The sequence below is a fragment of the Astyanax mexicanus genome, chromosome 21, assembly GCF_023375975.1.
Source record: "Astyanax mexicanus isolate ESR-SI-001 chromosome 21, AstMex3_surface, whole genome shotgun sequence".
Classification (NCBI taxonomy): Eukaryota; Metazoa; Chordata; class Actinopteri; order Characiformes; family Acestrorhamphidae; genus Astyanax; species Astyanax mexicanus.
In genome coordinates this window covers 32435927-32453433 of record NC_064428.1, presented here as the reverse complement: position 1 = coordinate 32453433, position 17507 = coordinate 32435927, and the positions used below count along the sequence as shown (strand labels likewise).

Sequence of the window (17507 nt, the reverse complement as noted above, 5' to 3'; positions counted from 1 at the left end):
GGCCCTGTTTAAGAGATGGGTTCAAAACAAGGTTGGATGATGATCCTCCAACAACATTTGTAAAAAATCTAGTAGAAAGACTTTTTTTAGACAGTAGAGACCGTTACTCCTTTAAATGCAGGATAAACTCTTTTTAATACCCCTGATTTCAGAACAAAACAACGAACAAGCTGGTTTCCCATTACTTTTGTCCATGTAGGGCATTATGAAACCCCTCTCCTTTAAGCGGCGGTATGTTTTGAGGCTGCACCCCGTGTCTATATGCCGTGTTCAGATGTGTCGTCTTTAATCCTCATTACCGGGTGAAATGGTCCATTGTGCCCAGTGGGGTTCTTGTTTGTGCAGGTTACGGTGGACCGTGGTCACTTCAGATCTTTAGCAATCCGCTGAAGCCGCTGTCGGGCCTCTGCTTTTATTGGCAGCGTCCTTCAAATCCTGCATTTAACACTACAGGCATTTATATCATAACATTACGATCATCTCCTTGTTTCTATACCCAATATCTATTATATCAGCTCCACTGATCATATAGGAACATCTCTTTATCTGTTTCTCTGTTTTTGCTTTATTATTATCCTCCTTTTAACGCTGTTCTTCAATACTTAGGTTCCCAAAGTAGAGAAAACCACCACAAAGCTGTACTGTGTTGATATAAGTGGATCCTCTGTGGTTCAAGTTGGCAAGTCTTTTGGCTGTTCTTTGCTTCTCATTAAAGAAGGTCCTGCCTCTAAAAGATTGTATTGAACTGTTCTTTTCATGCTGCCATTTGCCATTCTTTTTATAGGTCACTTGATGTCATCCTGCGGTTGCTGACTGACATTCAAATAAGTTGACGGTCAATCTCCAGAATCTCCTGAACCCCATTGAAAAATCTCAAACTGCTTGAATTTTTGCGCCAGGAGTAAAGGCATAACGTTATCCAAAAGCAGTGTGTAAGACTGGTGGAGGAGAACATGATGCCATGATGCATGAAAAAACTGTGATTAAAAACCAGGATTATTCCACCAAATATTGATTTCTGTACTCTTAAAACCTTATGAATATTAACTTTTTCTAAGCTCTGCATCTTTTTTGTTATTTCAGCCATTTCTCATTTTCTGAAAATAAATGCTCTAAATGACAATATTTTTATTTGGAATGTGGGAGAAATGTTGTCCGTAGTTTATAGAATAAAACAACAATTTTCATTTTGCTCAAACATAAACCTATAAATAGCAAAATCAGAGAAACATCAATCATGCTACATAGAAACGTTCTGCCCATAGGGAGTAGGAGCGATTATGTGATTATCTAATGGGACTCGCAGTACACTACATTACTCTGGGCAGGGAAGAGTTTGGTCTGAGTTTGTGGACGGAGGTTGTTTGGAGGCTGAAAGCTCAACCAGCCGTCACTTCTCATTACATTTCTACTGAGATTAGGACCCAAACCGCCACAGACACTGAGCCCAATCGTCAGGCTGGAACCATAAATGATACTTTACCAAAAAATATTAGATAATTTTTTTAAGAGAGACATTTTATGAATTTTTATTATTTTACAATAGTTTCCTTTAAATCCATTTTTCCTTTCAGTTTCATGAATTTAATTACCTTTTTTGAGTGTGTCTTAGACAACCTCCTGAGGTGGTTTAATCGATCGGATTCGATGTTTTAAATGTGTCTCAGACAACCTTCTAAAATGGTTTTATTGAGCAGTTTTGTATCAGGTTTAATGCATCTTAAACCAAAATCTAACTCAGCTGTGGTGACACATAAGTACAGGTTATTATAGTACAGGGTCTCTTAACCTTTTCCTTTTCACGACCCACCTGTGTATGACTAGAAAACATAATGTCCCACAAGATAACAAATCTCAGCTTTTGGAATTTATTTCTGATACTACACACTTGAGAATTGAGGCTTTTATAAAAACAGCTTCATGCTTGATTTTCTTTATCTCAGACAACCTCCTGAAGTGGTTTGACTGAGCAGATTTGTATCTGGTTTAAATACATTTTAGACCAACATCTAACTCAACATGTAATTAGAAAGCACAATGTCACATTTTGGAATGTATTTCTAATACTAAAAACTTAAGAAGGCTTGAATGAAAGCAGCGTTTTGCTTGATTTTCTTTGTTTAAAAAATAAACCTCTGTTTAAGTAATTGTTTGCAACAGGCATCCAACAACTGCATTGCGTTCATTACCCTAAATGCTTTTGTTTGTGCATTTCAGTTAATGTTTTCAATGTTCAATACAAAAAGGCCATTAGCAAAAAACAGACAATATATATGAAAACTTATCTGCTTATATTTAGCAAAAACCTATATATATACACTAAAAAACTACTGTGACACTATACTAAGTAACCATCCTGCACTTGCTTTTAACAAATAACAATGATTAAAATATTAATAAGACAAGCTAGAGATCATCACACACGTTTCTATAGTATTAGTAAACATAAACCTCTGTACCTCTTAAACATGAGTACCAGAATGAAATGTTGGCTGCATGCTTTATATTATAATACTGAGAGAAAAATAAAAAATAAAGGCAAAAGAGAAAGAACAAAACCACTCATGTTTGGATTTCTATTTGCTTCATTAGGAGAAATCAGAGAAACATATCCTGTAATCAAAGCAAAGAAAAACATACAACCTCAGTGTTAGTCTATATAAATACAATGCACTTCAATTGACTGCAGTAATTACATTTTTTGTACACAGGAATTACAACGAGGGAATATTTCACTGCAGAGTAAACTGTAACAAAATATGCAATGAAATTAAACAAAAGCTCTCCGGCAGAAACACTTAAGACCAAGCAATGAGAGGACAGAACTGTAAACCGAGCAGATTGACTTTAACCCCCCGCTTACACCTGTCTCAATGTGTCTCAGAACATCTTCTGAAGTAGTTTCAGTAATCTAACTTGTATCTGTTTTAAACGCACCTAAAAGTGGTTTAAGTGATCGAATTTGTATCTGGTTCAAATGCGTCTCAGACCACCTCCTGAAGTGGATTGAGCATTCAGATTTGTATCCGTTTCAAAATGTCTCAGATAACCTCCTGAAGCGGATTAAGGGATCACTTAAACCACTTCAGGAGGTTGTCTGAAACACACATAAAACCAATACAAATTCGATCACTTAAACCACTTTTAGGTGCGTTTAAAACAGCATTTGTATCGGTTTCAGATTTGTCTCAGAAAACCTCCTGAAGCAGTTTGAGAAATCAGATTTGTATCTGCTTTAAATGTGTCTCAGACCTCATAAAATGGATTGAGTGATCGGATTTGTATCTGGTTTAAATGCGTCTCAGACAACCTACTGAAGTGGATTGAGTGATCAGACTGGTTTCCGTTTCAAATTTGTCTCAGACCACCTACTAAAATTGGTTTGAGTGATCAGATTTGTATCTGTTATTAATGCGTCTCAGACAACCTACTAAAATTGGTTTGATCGATTGGATCTGTTTCTGTTTTAAATGTGTCTCAGACAACCTACTGAAGTGGTTTGAGGGATCGGATTTGTATTTGCTTCAAATGTGTCTTAGACCACCTCCTAAAATTGGTTTGATTGATTGTATTTGTTTCAAATGCGTCTCCTCCTAAAACCACCTCCTAAAACTGATTTCATTAAGCAATTTTTTATCTGGTTTAAACGCATCTCAGACCATCTCCTGAAGTGGATTGAATGATCGGATTTGTATCTCTGTTTCAAACTTGTCTTAGACCACCTCCTGAAGCAGTTTGAGCGATTGTATTAGTATCTGTATCAAATGCGTCTCAGACGACTTGCTGAAATGGTTTGAGCAATCGGATTTGTATCTGTTTCAAATGAGTCTCAGACCACCTCCTAAAACTGGTTTCATTAAGCAAATTTTTATCTGGTTTAAACGCATCTCAGACCTCTCTCTCTTGAAGTGGTTTAAGCGATCAGATTTGTTTCTGTTTTAAAGTGTGTCTCAGACAATCTTCGGAACCTTCTGGTTTGAAGGCAGATTACATGGCTAGGGGCTTGATTTTATACACCTGTGGCAATGGTATTTAATGAAACACATGAATTTAATGATTAAGGGGTTGTGCTCCAATATTTCCTTCCATAGAGTGTAGCTAAAACTAATGTATGCTTATAGCCTATCACATGGCAATCTGCATGCTGATATAAACGCAGGAAATGTATATATTTTTTTCTTGTTGATGAACTATAGCTTTGACAATTCAGCGGTGCATACCAAAAAAACCCAATATTCTCAAGATTTCCAGTCCAATTCACATTTTTTACACTATCGTAGATTCATACACATCTAATAATAGTAAATGAAGATGGATATGCTGCCTACCTGATTTAAGTTAAAACAGAACAAAAATCTTACGGGTAATCTTCACAATCTGCCTGCAAGCTCGGTCTTCTAACTAATATATATTAAAGATACATTTAGTCTGAGGCTGGAGCTGTACAACTGCGGCTGATTCGCAGCTTAGATTTACATTAGCATTCAAACGACTGGGCCCCATCAGTATCAGTACAGCAAATACTTACATTCTTACACTCACACACACTCGCACAAACACTCACACACACACACACGGCAGAGGCAAGAGGGGGACGTTTCCACAATCTTTAAAAGATATTTTATGCTCTTATTTGTGTGCACACACTCACAAGTCACCATAAAACTATAGAACAACCATCAATGAGACTTGAATAAACAGAGAAGAATGAAAGAATGAGAGTTATGATCCGTTGTTGTGCCGAATTCAGCACCCCCGCCAGGAAAAGCACCCCCTCTCGGGAGAGGCTACAGGTGACATGACTATTTTGCGCACTCCCCTAAGAGTGGGTGCTTTTCCTGGCGGGGATGCTGAATTTGACACAACACAGAATTAAGTGTAGCATTACCGGTACTGTGAGCATTACTGTCTCTCTGTGGGAGGAAAGAAAGGATGTGGGGGTGAAAATAGGAAAAAAAGAAGAAAGAACAAAACATAAATAAATAAAGAATATGAATATAAGAAATTATTATTATTTATTGTTTAGTATAAATTATACAAATCTCTTAAGTATACTGTGGATTTTTATCAATGATCAACTACTACACAATTCATTACAGAAAGTGTAATTAGTGTAACTGTTAAATTGGATGAAGTCCAGAACATTCTGAAAAAAAATCAGTAATTACAATTAAGTAATTATAATACTATTTATTAATGCATTTTATCTGTATATGTGTGAAAAGATGAAAATATTTATACCACATTGCTCAGCCCTATTAGACCCTGTTCACGCCATTTTAGAGCTTAAATATATCTTAAATATGTCTTTTGCGAGCCCTAATGATCTGATTTCTCACTGTAATCATTTCCGCTGCAGTCTTAGAGCCGTTTCAGAATCTGGTTTGTTTGGGCAGGTGTGAAAACAGCAATCACGCTCAGGAGACCCGCAAGAGGATGCAGTCTCGGTTTGGTCGCAAACCAACACTGGAGAGGTTCATTTGTGGTGAGAACATAATCTGGTCTCAATCTGACCCAACTATCACACATACTCCTCATATTTGAGCTTAGCGGCTGTACAGGTGCAGTTTAAGCTGATTTATTACCCAGATAACCATCACAGCTACAAACAAACACATTTTCATACTGTGCAGCACTCAGCTCTCGCGTCTGCATGACTCCACTAGTCCTTAACCCAAATCCAGAGGACAGAAATCCACCTAAGCTGTGTTCAGACTGCAGGCAAATCGAATCTGTTTCTCAGGAGTATTGCTTTATCTGTTAGCTTGTTAGTGTAGCATGCTTAGCTTACTTGTGTGGAGGGTGGACGGTGTGGTATCACGGTTATTTTAAATGTTCCAGCTGGGGTAGTGACACGGTTAGTGTGGGAGGGGCTTTGCTGTCAGGTACGATTTAAGATGCATGTCCAATCACCTCTGAAAGTGGTTTGATTGATCACATTACCGGGATTCACTCGTCCCATTTACACCTGCAATTTTTACTAACCAGGCATGAATGGGGTCTTAAAATGAAATAATGAAAATAAAGAAAGTAAGAAATGCAAAAGAAGAGAAATTTAAAGAAACAAAAGAAAGAAAAAGACAAAAAGATAGAGAGAGAGACAGAAGTATAAATGGTTGCGTTCTTGTATGAGAGTGCCGTGCAGAATATGTGTATTATTAATATTAGTGATAACGATGATTTGTGTGTATGCAGCTGTGGCTTCCGAGAAGGTTAATGTACCAGAGAGCAGTGCGTGAGTGAACGGTGAACATGTGAGTGTGTATGTATGTGAGTTTGTGTGTGTGTGTGTGTGTGTGTGTGAGTGTGTATGTGTGAGTGTGTATGTAGGGAAGGTGGGAGGGTTTAAGAGGAGATAAGTCACTTGTTGGGTGGGTTATAGGGCTCCAGGAGAAGTTTGGAAAACGTGTTGACTTTATCTGCTCCTCGTACCTCATGAGGCAGCAGAGGCAGTTTAACTATATGGAAATCCTCGTACAGGTCCTCCATCTGAAACACAAAAAAACATATATTTAACATTTTTTAAATGTATAAATTAAATTTTTAATGAATTAGTGCTGGGCGTTATGAGCAAAAATGCATATCACTGTATTTTGCAACCTTCACTGTATATTACAGTATGTATTATTATTATTATTTATATATATTTTAATCGCACGACTGGGCTTAAATATAGATTTGTGACTTACTGTACTGTTAAGAGTACATATAATATAAAACACTAAGGCTTTAAATTACGGCTTTGATTACTATTGGGTTTAATTTGTATCAAATAAAAATACACGATATACGAAGAAATCAGATTTCATTAGCAGAAAAACAGCTGAAGAATTTAAATAATAGACCTTAAAAAGAGATGTGCTTTAAAACTTTAACACAGCTTCCTTTACAAAACTAAATATTTTAAACAGTTCCATAAACACTATAAACAAACCTAAAATACTCAAAATATTACTATTCAAAAGAGATATTTCTCAAAAGCACTATTGCACAAGTTACATACAAGTTTAATATCAATTTACAATATGTTATTATTGAAGCCATTATAGGCATTAAATTATTTAAGCAGCTGTTTAACAGTTTATCACTTTTAATGTTGGTTCTCCAGTTAAGAGAGACATTCAGTTCAGTGTGCATTAATACTATTCTTCAAGCTACAGTATTAATATATTTAAAAGGGCTAAAGTTACTTATACTGCAAGGAGCAGCAGCAGAAACTCCAAAAGTTCTGTTCTTGTGTTTCTCCAAGCAGGACAGCATGAGACTCCACAAAGCTTACATACCATCACTACAGTGTTTTAGCTTGTTAAGGGCTTGGGCTAGTGTGCTTCTTTGGCGTTGCTGTTCTACACATTGCTCCATAGCGCCTCTAGTGGTATATGAAAAATGCAGTTCTAATTTCACCTCCGGTATACCATAAGAACAGGTATACCACCCAGCACTACAATGAAAGAAAACTTAAATCTTGTTATGAACACAGATTAGGGTTGGGCGATGTCTCCTTAATTGGCAGATGACGATGCTTACAGTGAAACATCGTGATGGACGATGATATCAAGAGAGAGAGAGAGAGAGAGGCGCATTTTGCCTGATTTCTCTTGATTAAACATCAATAAATATGTGAATTTAATACCATTTAATACCATACATTTTACTACACTTGATAGGACCTTATTTATTATAACTTTTTTTTTTTTTAATCACAATGACACGCGCGAGAACTAACTAGTAGGGCTGGCCCGAATAGCGTTTTTTGAGCTCCGGATATTCGGCACTGATTCGAAGCGAATATTCGAATATTCGTTTTTAAAAAAAGAGGTAAAAAAATAAATTAAAAAAAAGCAAATCACGGCCCCTTTAATCCACTGAAAAATGTTCAATTTGCTCTGACCGACGAGACATATTCACCCCGGATTTTTGGTGTTTTTATCCCCCATATTTTTTCTGTGTTTTTAGCTCAGATTTCTTTGTGTTTTCATCCCGGAATTTCTTCTGCCCCACACGCGGCTTATCCGCTGCGTAAGCAGGCTAGGAGGCTGCTGCTGCACGGTTTCTCCGCTGCGCAAGCCAGCCCAGTAAATTGCTGTTTGTGTTTTCACACTTAGGCTATTTGCTTAAAAAAACAAACAAAAAAAAAACGTTTGTTCAGGAAGTATTTTATATTCTTAAACATTGTTAATTATATTAGAGGACAGTCATTGTAAACTGTACTTGGTCTATTTCGGTTAAAGGTTTTGTGCAGGGCATATTACTGATTTTGTATTTTTGCACTTGGGCTATGAGCTCAATATTAAATATTTCGTTTGTTTAGAAATTATTTTATATTTTTAAACCATGTTAAATTATATTAGAGTAGAGGAAAGTCATTGTTAATGACGTTATTGTACTTGGTCAATTTCGGTTTAAGCATTGTGCAGGGCATAGCCGTATTACTGATTTTGTATTTTTGCACTTGGGCTATAAGCTCAATATTAAATATTTCGTTTGCTTAGAAATTATTTTATATTTTTAATCCATTTTAAATTATATTAGATAAGAGGAAATTCGTTCAGACATCATTTTTGTAGGCCAGGCTTTTGTAACCGATTTAGCCCCTACTGTTGCCACATTACCCCTTACGTTTTATTATATAAATCAGTTTCGAAGAGCCTGCATTTTTTTTATCATGTATAGTAGAGGTCTGCGCGAGACTGATTTTTAAACCCACTCTTCCACGCTCCCGCGTTTCTGTCTCGTTACCGCTCCGCAAAAAAATTGCTTCTTTTAATCCCGCGCCCGCCCGCCACATAGTGCGGTCCCGTTCCTTACCCCAGTCCAAACACCATCGGTGTGTGCGTGTGTGTGTCGGTCCATCCTGCGCGTTGAGAGTTTTCTTTAGGTTTTTTTTTTTTTTTACAATTATTACAGTTTTCTTAACTATTTATTAATTTGCTCCCGCATCGTCTGGATTAAACTCCCGCTCCAGCCAATAACAGTTCAGTTCTGTCCCGCGCGTAAGATATTCTGACGGCACCCGCGAAAACAGAAGTGGTTAGAGTGAGGTGGAACTCTGGAAAGGAGAAAAAAAACGAATATCCGAATACCAAAATTAAAAACCGAATACCTACTCAACGAACGAATATCCGAATACCCGAATATTCGGGTCCAGCCCTACTAACTAGTAAATATAACTAATTACTTTTTCAAATTAACGTGCCCAACACTGGTTGACAATGAGCAAGTTTCCTGACACACAAGGAGCAGGCTTATTCTATTTGCGTGAATAACATGAAATGTTTAAAATTAATACAGACATGTAGAAAAAAACGAAGACAAGCTGTAACCTAGATATAAATAATAATATCCTAATAATAATAGAATAATAATAAATAATAGAATAATATGCCAATTAGGCATATTTGTAGCAGTAGGGTATTTTAATGTACATCCCTGACTCAAATTCAAAGTTATATACCTGATTTGATCTTTTTCCATACAATCCCTGCTAAAGTTTTAGGTGAAGGAGACCTAAAGAAGGTCAGTGCATGTTTCTGGAAAAATGATGATATCGTCCATCGGCACAACCCTAACACAGACTAAACATAAGTGCTTCTCTCACCTGGTCCAGGTATTTGGACTGGATCTTGTGTCTGGCCTCACACATCTTGCACGGCTTCTCTGCGTCTGGGAATACGAGCTGGTTGACGATGATGTTGTGTGTGTCGATACGGCACTTGGCTAGCTCCTGGATGAGCCGCTCCGTCTCGTACAGAGACAGGAACTCTGCGATGCATACGCAGATGAACGTCGTCTGCTCCTGTTCAGCACAGAGAGAAAGGGCAGAGATTATTAGGATTCAGACTACCACATTTATCACACTATAGGATGCACTTAAAATACTTTAATTTTCCCAAAAATCAACAGTGCACCTTATAATCTGGTGCTCCTTATGTATGAATTTTGCCATTCAGTAATTAAGGAGCAGTAAAGCCACATTTCGCTGAAGTACAGAGTTATACAGGAGTTTCAGTTTAGTTCTCCAGCAGCATTAGTTGCTAACCATGCTAGCTCTTTAGCCATTCAGAGGTGAATATTATCGGCCTGTAGCCTGCTGCTAACCCGTTTAGCACTGCTGGAGCAGCATTAGCATTACCCGCTCACCGCTTATAACAGTGTACCACTGTCGGGCGGCATTAGCCACTAAGTACTAGTGGTTAGCCGCTAATGCTAATGCTCAAATTTGGTAATCTAAGCTTATTGTAAATAAATGGAAGCGCTTTACTCACCCAAATAAACAGTTTTCAGGAGAGAAATCTGTGTAGATTAACATCCAGCACTTGCTTGACTTTAAAAGAAAGTCTTTTTTTAAAGAATTACAGTTTTGTTTATTTAGCTTAGCTTTACTTAACTTAGTTAGCTTACGCTGTTTAACAAAATATAACTTGACACTCAATCAGAAATTACTAATTCATATAGGACAGATCTATATTTATTTAAACTACTGGATAATGTTTGGTTACTGGTAAATAGATACATTTTTAGATATATAAAATTAATATAAATCAGCTGAACCTTAGTAATAAAACGAGACTTAAAGAGATCAGAATTTTCAGACATCAGGTACACATCATTCAATTTAAGATGAAAATAATAATAAATGCATATGTCTTCATAAAGAATGTCTTAGTGAGAAATATAATGAGATTTTCATTTTATCTTGTAAGTAACTCAGTAACTCACCGGGTCCTTAAACTGCTCACTGACTGAGCGGATAACAGGAAGGGTCTCCTCCAGTTTTGAGGCAAGTTGGTCTGCATTCATATCTCCCAGTCCCAACATATTACACATCTATAGAGATATAACAAAATGTACAATCATATAACAGTACTTAATGAATTCAAACATCTAAACAGAAACTAATTACATACATAATTAATTAATTAATAAAAACTAGAAACAAGTAGGAAAAAATATTGAATTTAAAATGGTATAATAAACCTTATCTTAATTTTTTTATAATTTAGAAGTTATTTGGGCTTACACTAACTAGTGTAACAACATATTTATAATAGTTTTATTACTTGATCATCACCCAATTATACTAAAACAATTTAAATCAAATTGTTTTAAAATTATATTTGTTTATTCAGTACATTTTATACAATGTTTTAAGAGAATTATAGCATATAAAATTATAATCTTTTCACAAGTTCTGTATCTGCCTACTGTCTCAGAAAAAAAAAATCCAGCATGCAATTCCTCGAACCTGGGAGATGAAGGGGCTGATCTGGTTCTTGATCTGCATGAGGCGACCTAGGCCGCGCTCCACTATAGTGGGGAAGTTGAGTAAACGCAGAGTGTGGCCTGTGGGAGCTGTGTCAAACACGACCACTGAGAAATTCATCCCTTTCACTAACCTGCAGCACAGAAACACAGCAACATTAACACACATAAACAAGCCAATCAACAGGAGAATGCTAAGAGGATGAAGTACAAAAGAGACAAAAAGGGTGAGTTTCACCTTGAGTTTTACACAGTGATGTTATTTTGGCTGTTAGTGCCACCTATAGGCCTTACTGAGACTAAAGCCCCTATTTTAGTGGTCAATTGCAGATTGTGCAGCTTGATTTAGGGCATGTTGGTGTGTTTGGTATCATGAACGTGCTAAAAATATGCCTTGTGCAGCTCAAAACGCACACCAGGCACGTACTAATTCTCTTAAAGGAGAACTCTGGTGTAAAATGGACTTTTGTTGTAGTAAAACATGATAAAAAAGTACTTACCTTTAATGAACAGCACACCTCCGTTCTCCCACAGCATTTCGAGATCCAGAAATTATGCAGACTCTACCCAGACTACAGCCGGCGCCAGGAGTAATGGCGGCGCTCGGAGCTGAAACTAGCATTATATGATGTAAACAGTAGTTTTTAATAAGCTTCTTGTGCAGTTTTAAAGTTATTAATGCCTCGTTTTAAATGTGTGGAGCTACTTTGAGCTGGATAACAGTGGAAAAAAAGTGATATATCAGGGCAAATTATGCCCCGTGTCACCCAGTCTGAAGGGTGTTTGGACAAACTGTTAACATTTCTGGATCTCTGAACGCTGTGGGAGAACGGAGGTGTGCTATTCATCAAAGGTAAGAACTTTTTATCATGTTTTACTACAACACAAGTCAATTTTACACCAGAGTTCTCCTTTAATTAATCATGAGTGTGTTTTGGGTGTATACTACAATAAATAAACCAATCAGTGTGCCAGTTCTCATTACCTTTAAGAGGCAGGTGAGCTCTGACTTTGGCGTGTTTGTATCTTAACAGTGTGGCGCTTTTGTGCGTCTCAACAGAGGATACTGACCTGTGAGTTCACACTGTGAATATACACAAGCAGCTCATTTAAAGAAACAGCAATGTTATTTTATTCCTTTTCTGTTTATTGTTGAGTTAAAATTCGAGTTTGTGCTCTGCAGCACGTTCGTGTGGGTGTGTTTAAAGAGCAGGGGTGGAATCTCCAGTGACATTCATGATACCTCACCTCATGACCTCAGCGTAGCTCATGGCCTCGTCGATGCCAGGGAAAGCACTCATGGCCTCCTGCATCATCTTCTTGCCCATGCTCAACATGTTATCCTCCTCAAAGAACTCATCCGGCAGCTCTGCCACACCCAGGCTCGGGTCGATCTCCTGTAAAAACAGAAAAGGTGTAGAAGGTGAGCTTAGCCTTGTGTGATAGGAAAAGGGCCTTTAATTAATTACATGTATTTAAATGAGTTTTTAATAAAGTGTTTGTGTGAGATGGGGCTGTGGCTGAGTGTCTCACAGAGCCACTGGCTCACAGCAAACCGCAACGCTAGCTTTTTCAGCGTTCAGAGGCGAATACAATAGACCGTGGTCTGCGTGTTTGCTGTGTTAAAACAAGCTACATAAGATGAACCACTAGCTCACGTGTCAAACTCAAGGCCCGCAGGCCAAATGCGGCCCGCCACGTCCTTTTATGTTGCCCGCGAGAGCTTGTAAGATCTTAGTGCCTATAATAAATAGGTCAGAAGTGTGCTTTGACCAAAAACTACATTTCCCACAATGCTTGTGGATTGTAATACCCGCAAAGTTACGCTTACTGCCACTACTACTGGTTCTTAATTGATGGAGTTTTTGGATTTCATAACATGACAAATTAAAAGTATTTATGTTAATAGAGCAACAAGCAAACAGTTTGATTGGATTAATAATATATTGAGAGTTACTTAACATTAAGGAGTAATTACATTCATTTTATATTACATTTGGTTACATTTTATTACATTTATAAGTTACATCTGGCCCTTAGAGGACAGCCAATATGCCAATGTGGTCCTCGGCCAAAATGAGTTTGACACCCTTGCACTAGCTAATAGATTACTGGGTTACCGGAACACAATCGTCTTCAGTCTAGTGCTATTGGTAGACTTTCCTGGTAGCGCTGTAGTTAGCGGCTAATGCTAATGCTGCTGCATCCAGCCTTACTTCAATGAAAACTTGTCCTTACACAAAATATTGGAAATATAAGCTTACTCTAACTAAACGAAATGACTTTACTCAGCCAAATATACGGTTTTCAAGAGAGAAATCTGTGTAGATTAACATCCAGCGCTCGTTTAACTTTTAAACCAAATGTTTGGTTTTTTTTTTTTTTTTTTTTTTTTTTTTTTGGAATTACAGTTTTGTTTACCTAGGCCCTTCCCTCAGCTTCCCCATTAGAAGGGAAACATGGGCATCCTTACTATTGTCCCTTTACAATCTGGTGCGCCTTATTGTCTGAAAACTTCAATACAAAGGCGAACTAAGAACACTGACCATGGCGAACAGGTTGTCATAGCCCTTCACTTTGGTGGGCACTTTGGAGAACTTCTGGTCGAAGGCATCTGAGATGTTGTGAGCCGGATCTGTGGAGATGATGAGAACGCTCTCCCTCACTGCAGCCAGCTGGACTGCCAAACTACAGCTGTGACATAGAAACAGAAAGGGAGAAGGGAGGAAATGAGCATGAAATCATCAGCATGAACCAAGATCCTCAAGGAAACAGAGAGCGCTTTTAAATTCACTCAAAAATCTGTTCATAATCGATTTAATCCAGTTATCGGCTTATACAAGCAGTTTTGTAAACAGAACACTCCAATTTCAGTCTTTCACCAGATATGTCAGCAATTGAGCATTTATAGGACCAGCTGAGACTCCAGCTTCAACAACCTACTAGTGTACAGCAGGATCTAAAAGTCCACCTACAACAACTGTGGGTAAATGTGCTGCAGAATGCCATACAGAATTTGTACGCCTCCATGTCCAACCGTCTCAATCTTATCTTGTATCCAGGTTAGAGGTGCAAAAAAGGGTACTAAAGCCTCTTTTTAACTGTAGCTAGCTTCAGATTTTTCCCCAGTAAACTTTGTCACCTGTTGCAATGTCATTATAGCTATATAGGTATGGCAGAAAAATTCAACCACTGAGTAAAATCTCTCAAAACAGGATCTGCTGAGGCACTAACTTGATAAATCCTTATTTTGGCACTGAATAAGGCAGCCAGCATGTTGCATGTGCTATGGCTTTACCTGGTTTTAAATCCAGTTTAAGACCAGCTTTTGCTGGTAGGTGGTTTTGAATTGTCCAAGCTGGTAGTTAATGGTCAAGGTGGTTGAAAAATACCAAAATTCAGACTACAAATTTCAGTGTCAAGAAAAAGAATAAACAGATTTGTTGAATATCATTATCAGTAGTTGCAGACCTATGGTCATGCAGCTTCTGCTTTTTCCATGATCTTGAAGCAATAATAGAGAAAGTTAGGAATGGGAGCCATACCCACAGAAAGCTGAGATGAAGAGCAGTAATAATCATTAACTTAAAGGCTTTATCCTACTCAATTTAACCCTACCTCACCTTTCAAACTAGCTCATGTGGATATATTGGCTTCTTCAGCCAGATCATCTCGTTTGGTAAATTTGCTCAGGAAAAACATTGTCTAAGACACAAGTCTGTCAGTAAAAGGGTTGGTGAAATTATTCAGTTAATTATTCAGCAGAAATATACATGGTTAGTGTAACTCAAAAGCCAAGAATTTAAGAGGTCAATAAATGTAACTAGCTACATAAAATAGGTAGGTTACCTGTAAATCGGTTGAAATCTGACTCACATTTACCTCGCTTTAACTCTAGCTAATATGGATTTACTGCTTCAGCCAGATCGTGTTTTACCTCAGCAAATATGGCTAAAGTGAGGTAAATTGAGTCAGATAGTCCTTATAAAATATTAAAACCTGTTTTCACCTGTTTTCATCAGGTTTACATTTTGTTTAAAAAGAACTATCTGACTCAATTTAACCCTACCTCACTTCTAATCAAGTTTTGGCTAAATTTGTTGAGGTAAAACATTGTGTAAGACACCAGTCGGTAAGAAAAACTTGTTAAAAGGATTCAGTAAAAAGGCAGAAATATTAATGGCTAGTGTAACTTTAAAAAACAAGAATTTAAGAGGTTACTAAATGTAGCTGGGTAGGTTACCTGTTTCAACAGGTTTACTGGTTTAAAAAAAAGAACTATCTGACTCAATTTACCTTACATTTACTCTAGCTAATGTGTGTTTATTGGCTTCATTGGCTTTTTCAGCTGGTCACTCTCATTTTAGCTCAATTTGCTAAGGTAAAACATTGTCTAAGACACAAGTCTGGGTGTCTGTAAAAGGGTTGATGAAATGATTCAGCCAGAAGCACAAATATAAATTTACTTTTTTTACGTACTAGCTTCTTCAGCTGTTTAATCGTTTTTTTTTTAGCTAAAATTACTGAGGTAAAACATTGTGTAAAGCCACAAGTCTGTCAGTAAAAGACTTGCTAAAATGATTCAGTGAAAATTAGAAATATTAATTGCAAGTGTAGTAATTTAACAAAAAAAAAAAACAAGAATTTAAGAGGTTACTAAATGTAGCTAGGTAGGTTACCTGATTCCACCGGTTTTCAACAGGTTTACAGATTTGTTAAAATACACTATCTAATTCAATTTAACCCTACCTCGCTATTTACTCTAGCTAATATGGATTTATTGGCTTCTTGAGCTAGTTAATATCATTTAAGCTCAGTTTGCTGCTGTAAAACATTGTCTAAAACACAAGTCTGTCAGCAAAAGACTTACTAAAATGATTACAAAGATTTAGTCAAAAGTAGAAATACTATTAGTTAGTGTAACTAAAAAACAAGCATTTAAGAGGTTAACAAATGTAGCTAGGTAGCTTACCTGTTTTCACCTGCTTTCAACAGGTTTAAATGTTTGTTTAAAAAAAAAACCAATGTAACCCTACCTCACTTTTTACTCTAGCTAATATGAATTTATTGGCGTCTTTAAAATCATTTAAGCTCAATTTGCTGATGTAAAACATTTTCTAATACATACATCTGTCAGTAAAGGACTTGCTAAAATGATTCAGTGAAAAGTAGAAAAATTAACAGCGAGTGTAACTCAAAAAACAAGCATTTAAAAGATAAAGAATCACTAGTTAAAACACTGTCAGATAAACCTAAGTAACCTAAGCTAATACATAACATTGTATTATCTAAGCTAAGCTAGCTGTCTATATAAGTGACGTTAGCTTAGCCCCGTTAGCTTAGCATTGTGGTTAGCCGGTTAGCTTCATTCATAAGCTCAGCGTTTCAGCTAAAGTTACCTGCAGGTCGTTTTCCCAACTCCACCTTTCCCGCCCACGAAAATCCATTTGAGAGATTTCTGCTCGATGATGTTCTTCAGCGTGGGCTCCAGCGGCTCTATATCAGGGGCGTCTTCAAACTCGTCTTCCAGCGAAGCTGCCATCTTCTCAGCTAGCCAGCTTAGCTTTACACCGGCTAGTGCTGTTAGCTAGCTGTAGCTGGTGATGAGTCATTCAGGAGCGAGTCGACTCCGTGAACCGACTCTGTGAACCGACTCTATCGGTGTTCACTTGATTGAGCCTGCCCACGTCCTATTTAACCCCCGTTATATAAGATAATAAATATAAAGATATATAATTATATTGATGTGTTTCACACAGAGTGATCTATTTTAAGCGTTTCTTTCTTTTAAAAATCAGTATCTTAAAAAATATGAATATTATATTAGACCAATTGGTACTTTTGGCAGTGTGGGCAGTGTGCCAAGTCCTGCTGGAAAATAAAATCCGAAGAGGAAGTCAGCAGAGGGAAGTGCTGTAAGATATTACTGGAAAACCCTGCACTGACTGTGGACTTAATATAACACAGTGGACCAACACTATATAAGATATGAGTTTTACATTTTGAACTAAATTATTGAAATAAAGTAACTTTTCAATGATATTCTATGTTTGAGCTGCATATCATACTTTACTTATATTTTACATTTTATGTATTATATATATTTTTTTGTTTTCATGTGATTTTCATGATAGTTCTCTTGTTTCCAGGTGAGTTTTACAAAATGTTGCAAATGGCTATTCAAATGCAGCAACAAACAAATAAATCAATTAATAAATAAATAAATACATACAGAAAGACCGCCA

The 17507-nt window shown here is 37.0% G+C and overlaps 1 protein-coding gene across 2 annotated transcripts; it reads right to left on the bottom strand.

Moving 5' to 3' along the window:
- Positions 1–2562: 2562 nt before the first annotated feature.
- Positions 2563–16856, bottom strand: get3 (guided entry of tail-anchored proteins factor 3, ATPase). 2 transcript variants are annotated; one of them, XR_007428003.1, is made up of 8 exons: positions 16662–16856; positions 13809–13956; positions 12511–12659; positions 11246–11396; positions 10720–10827; positions 9599–9796; positions 3839–6489; positions 2563–3603 (listed from the first exon to the last, which is right to left on the bottom strand). XR_007428003.1 is itself a non-coding variant. In XM_007246640.4 (7 exons), the coding sequence occupies exons 1-7, from the start codon at positions 16802–16804 to the stop codon at positions 6361–6363; spliced, it is 1026 nt and encodes a 341-aa protein (XP_007246702.3). In that variant the 5' UTR covers positions 16805–16856; the 3' UTR covers positions 2563–6360. The 2 variants fall into 2 exon arrangements, 1 of the variants encoding a protein (XP_007246702.3); XM_007246640.4 differs by having other exon boundaries at positions 2563–6489.
- Positions 16857–17507: the final 651 nt, after the last annotated feature.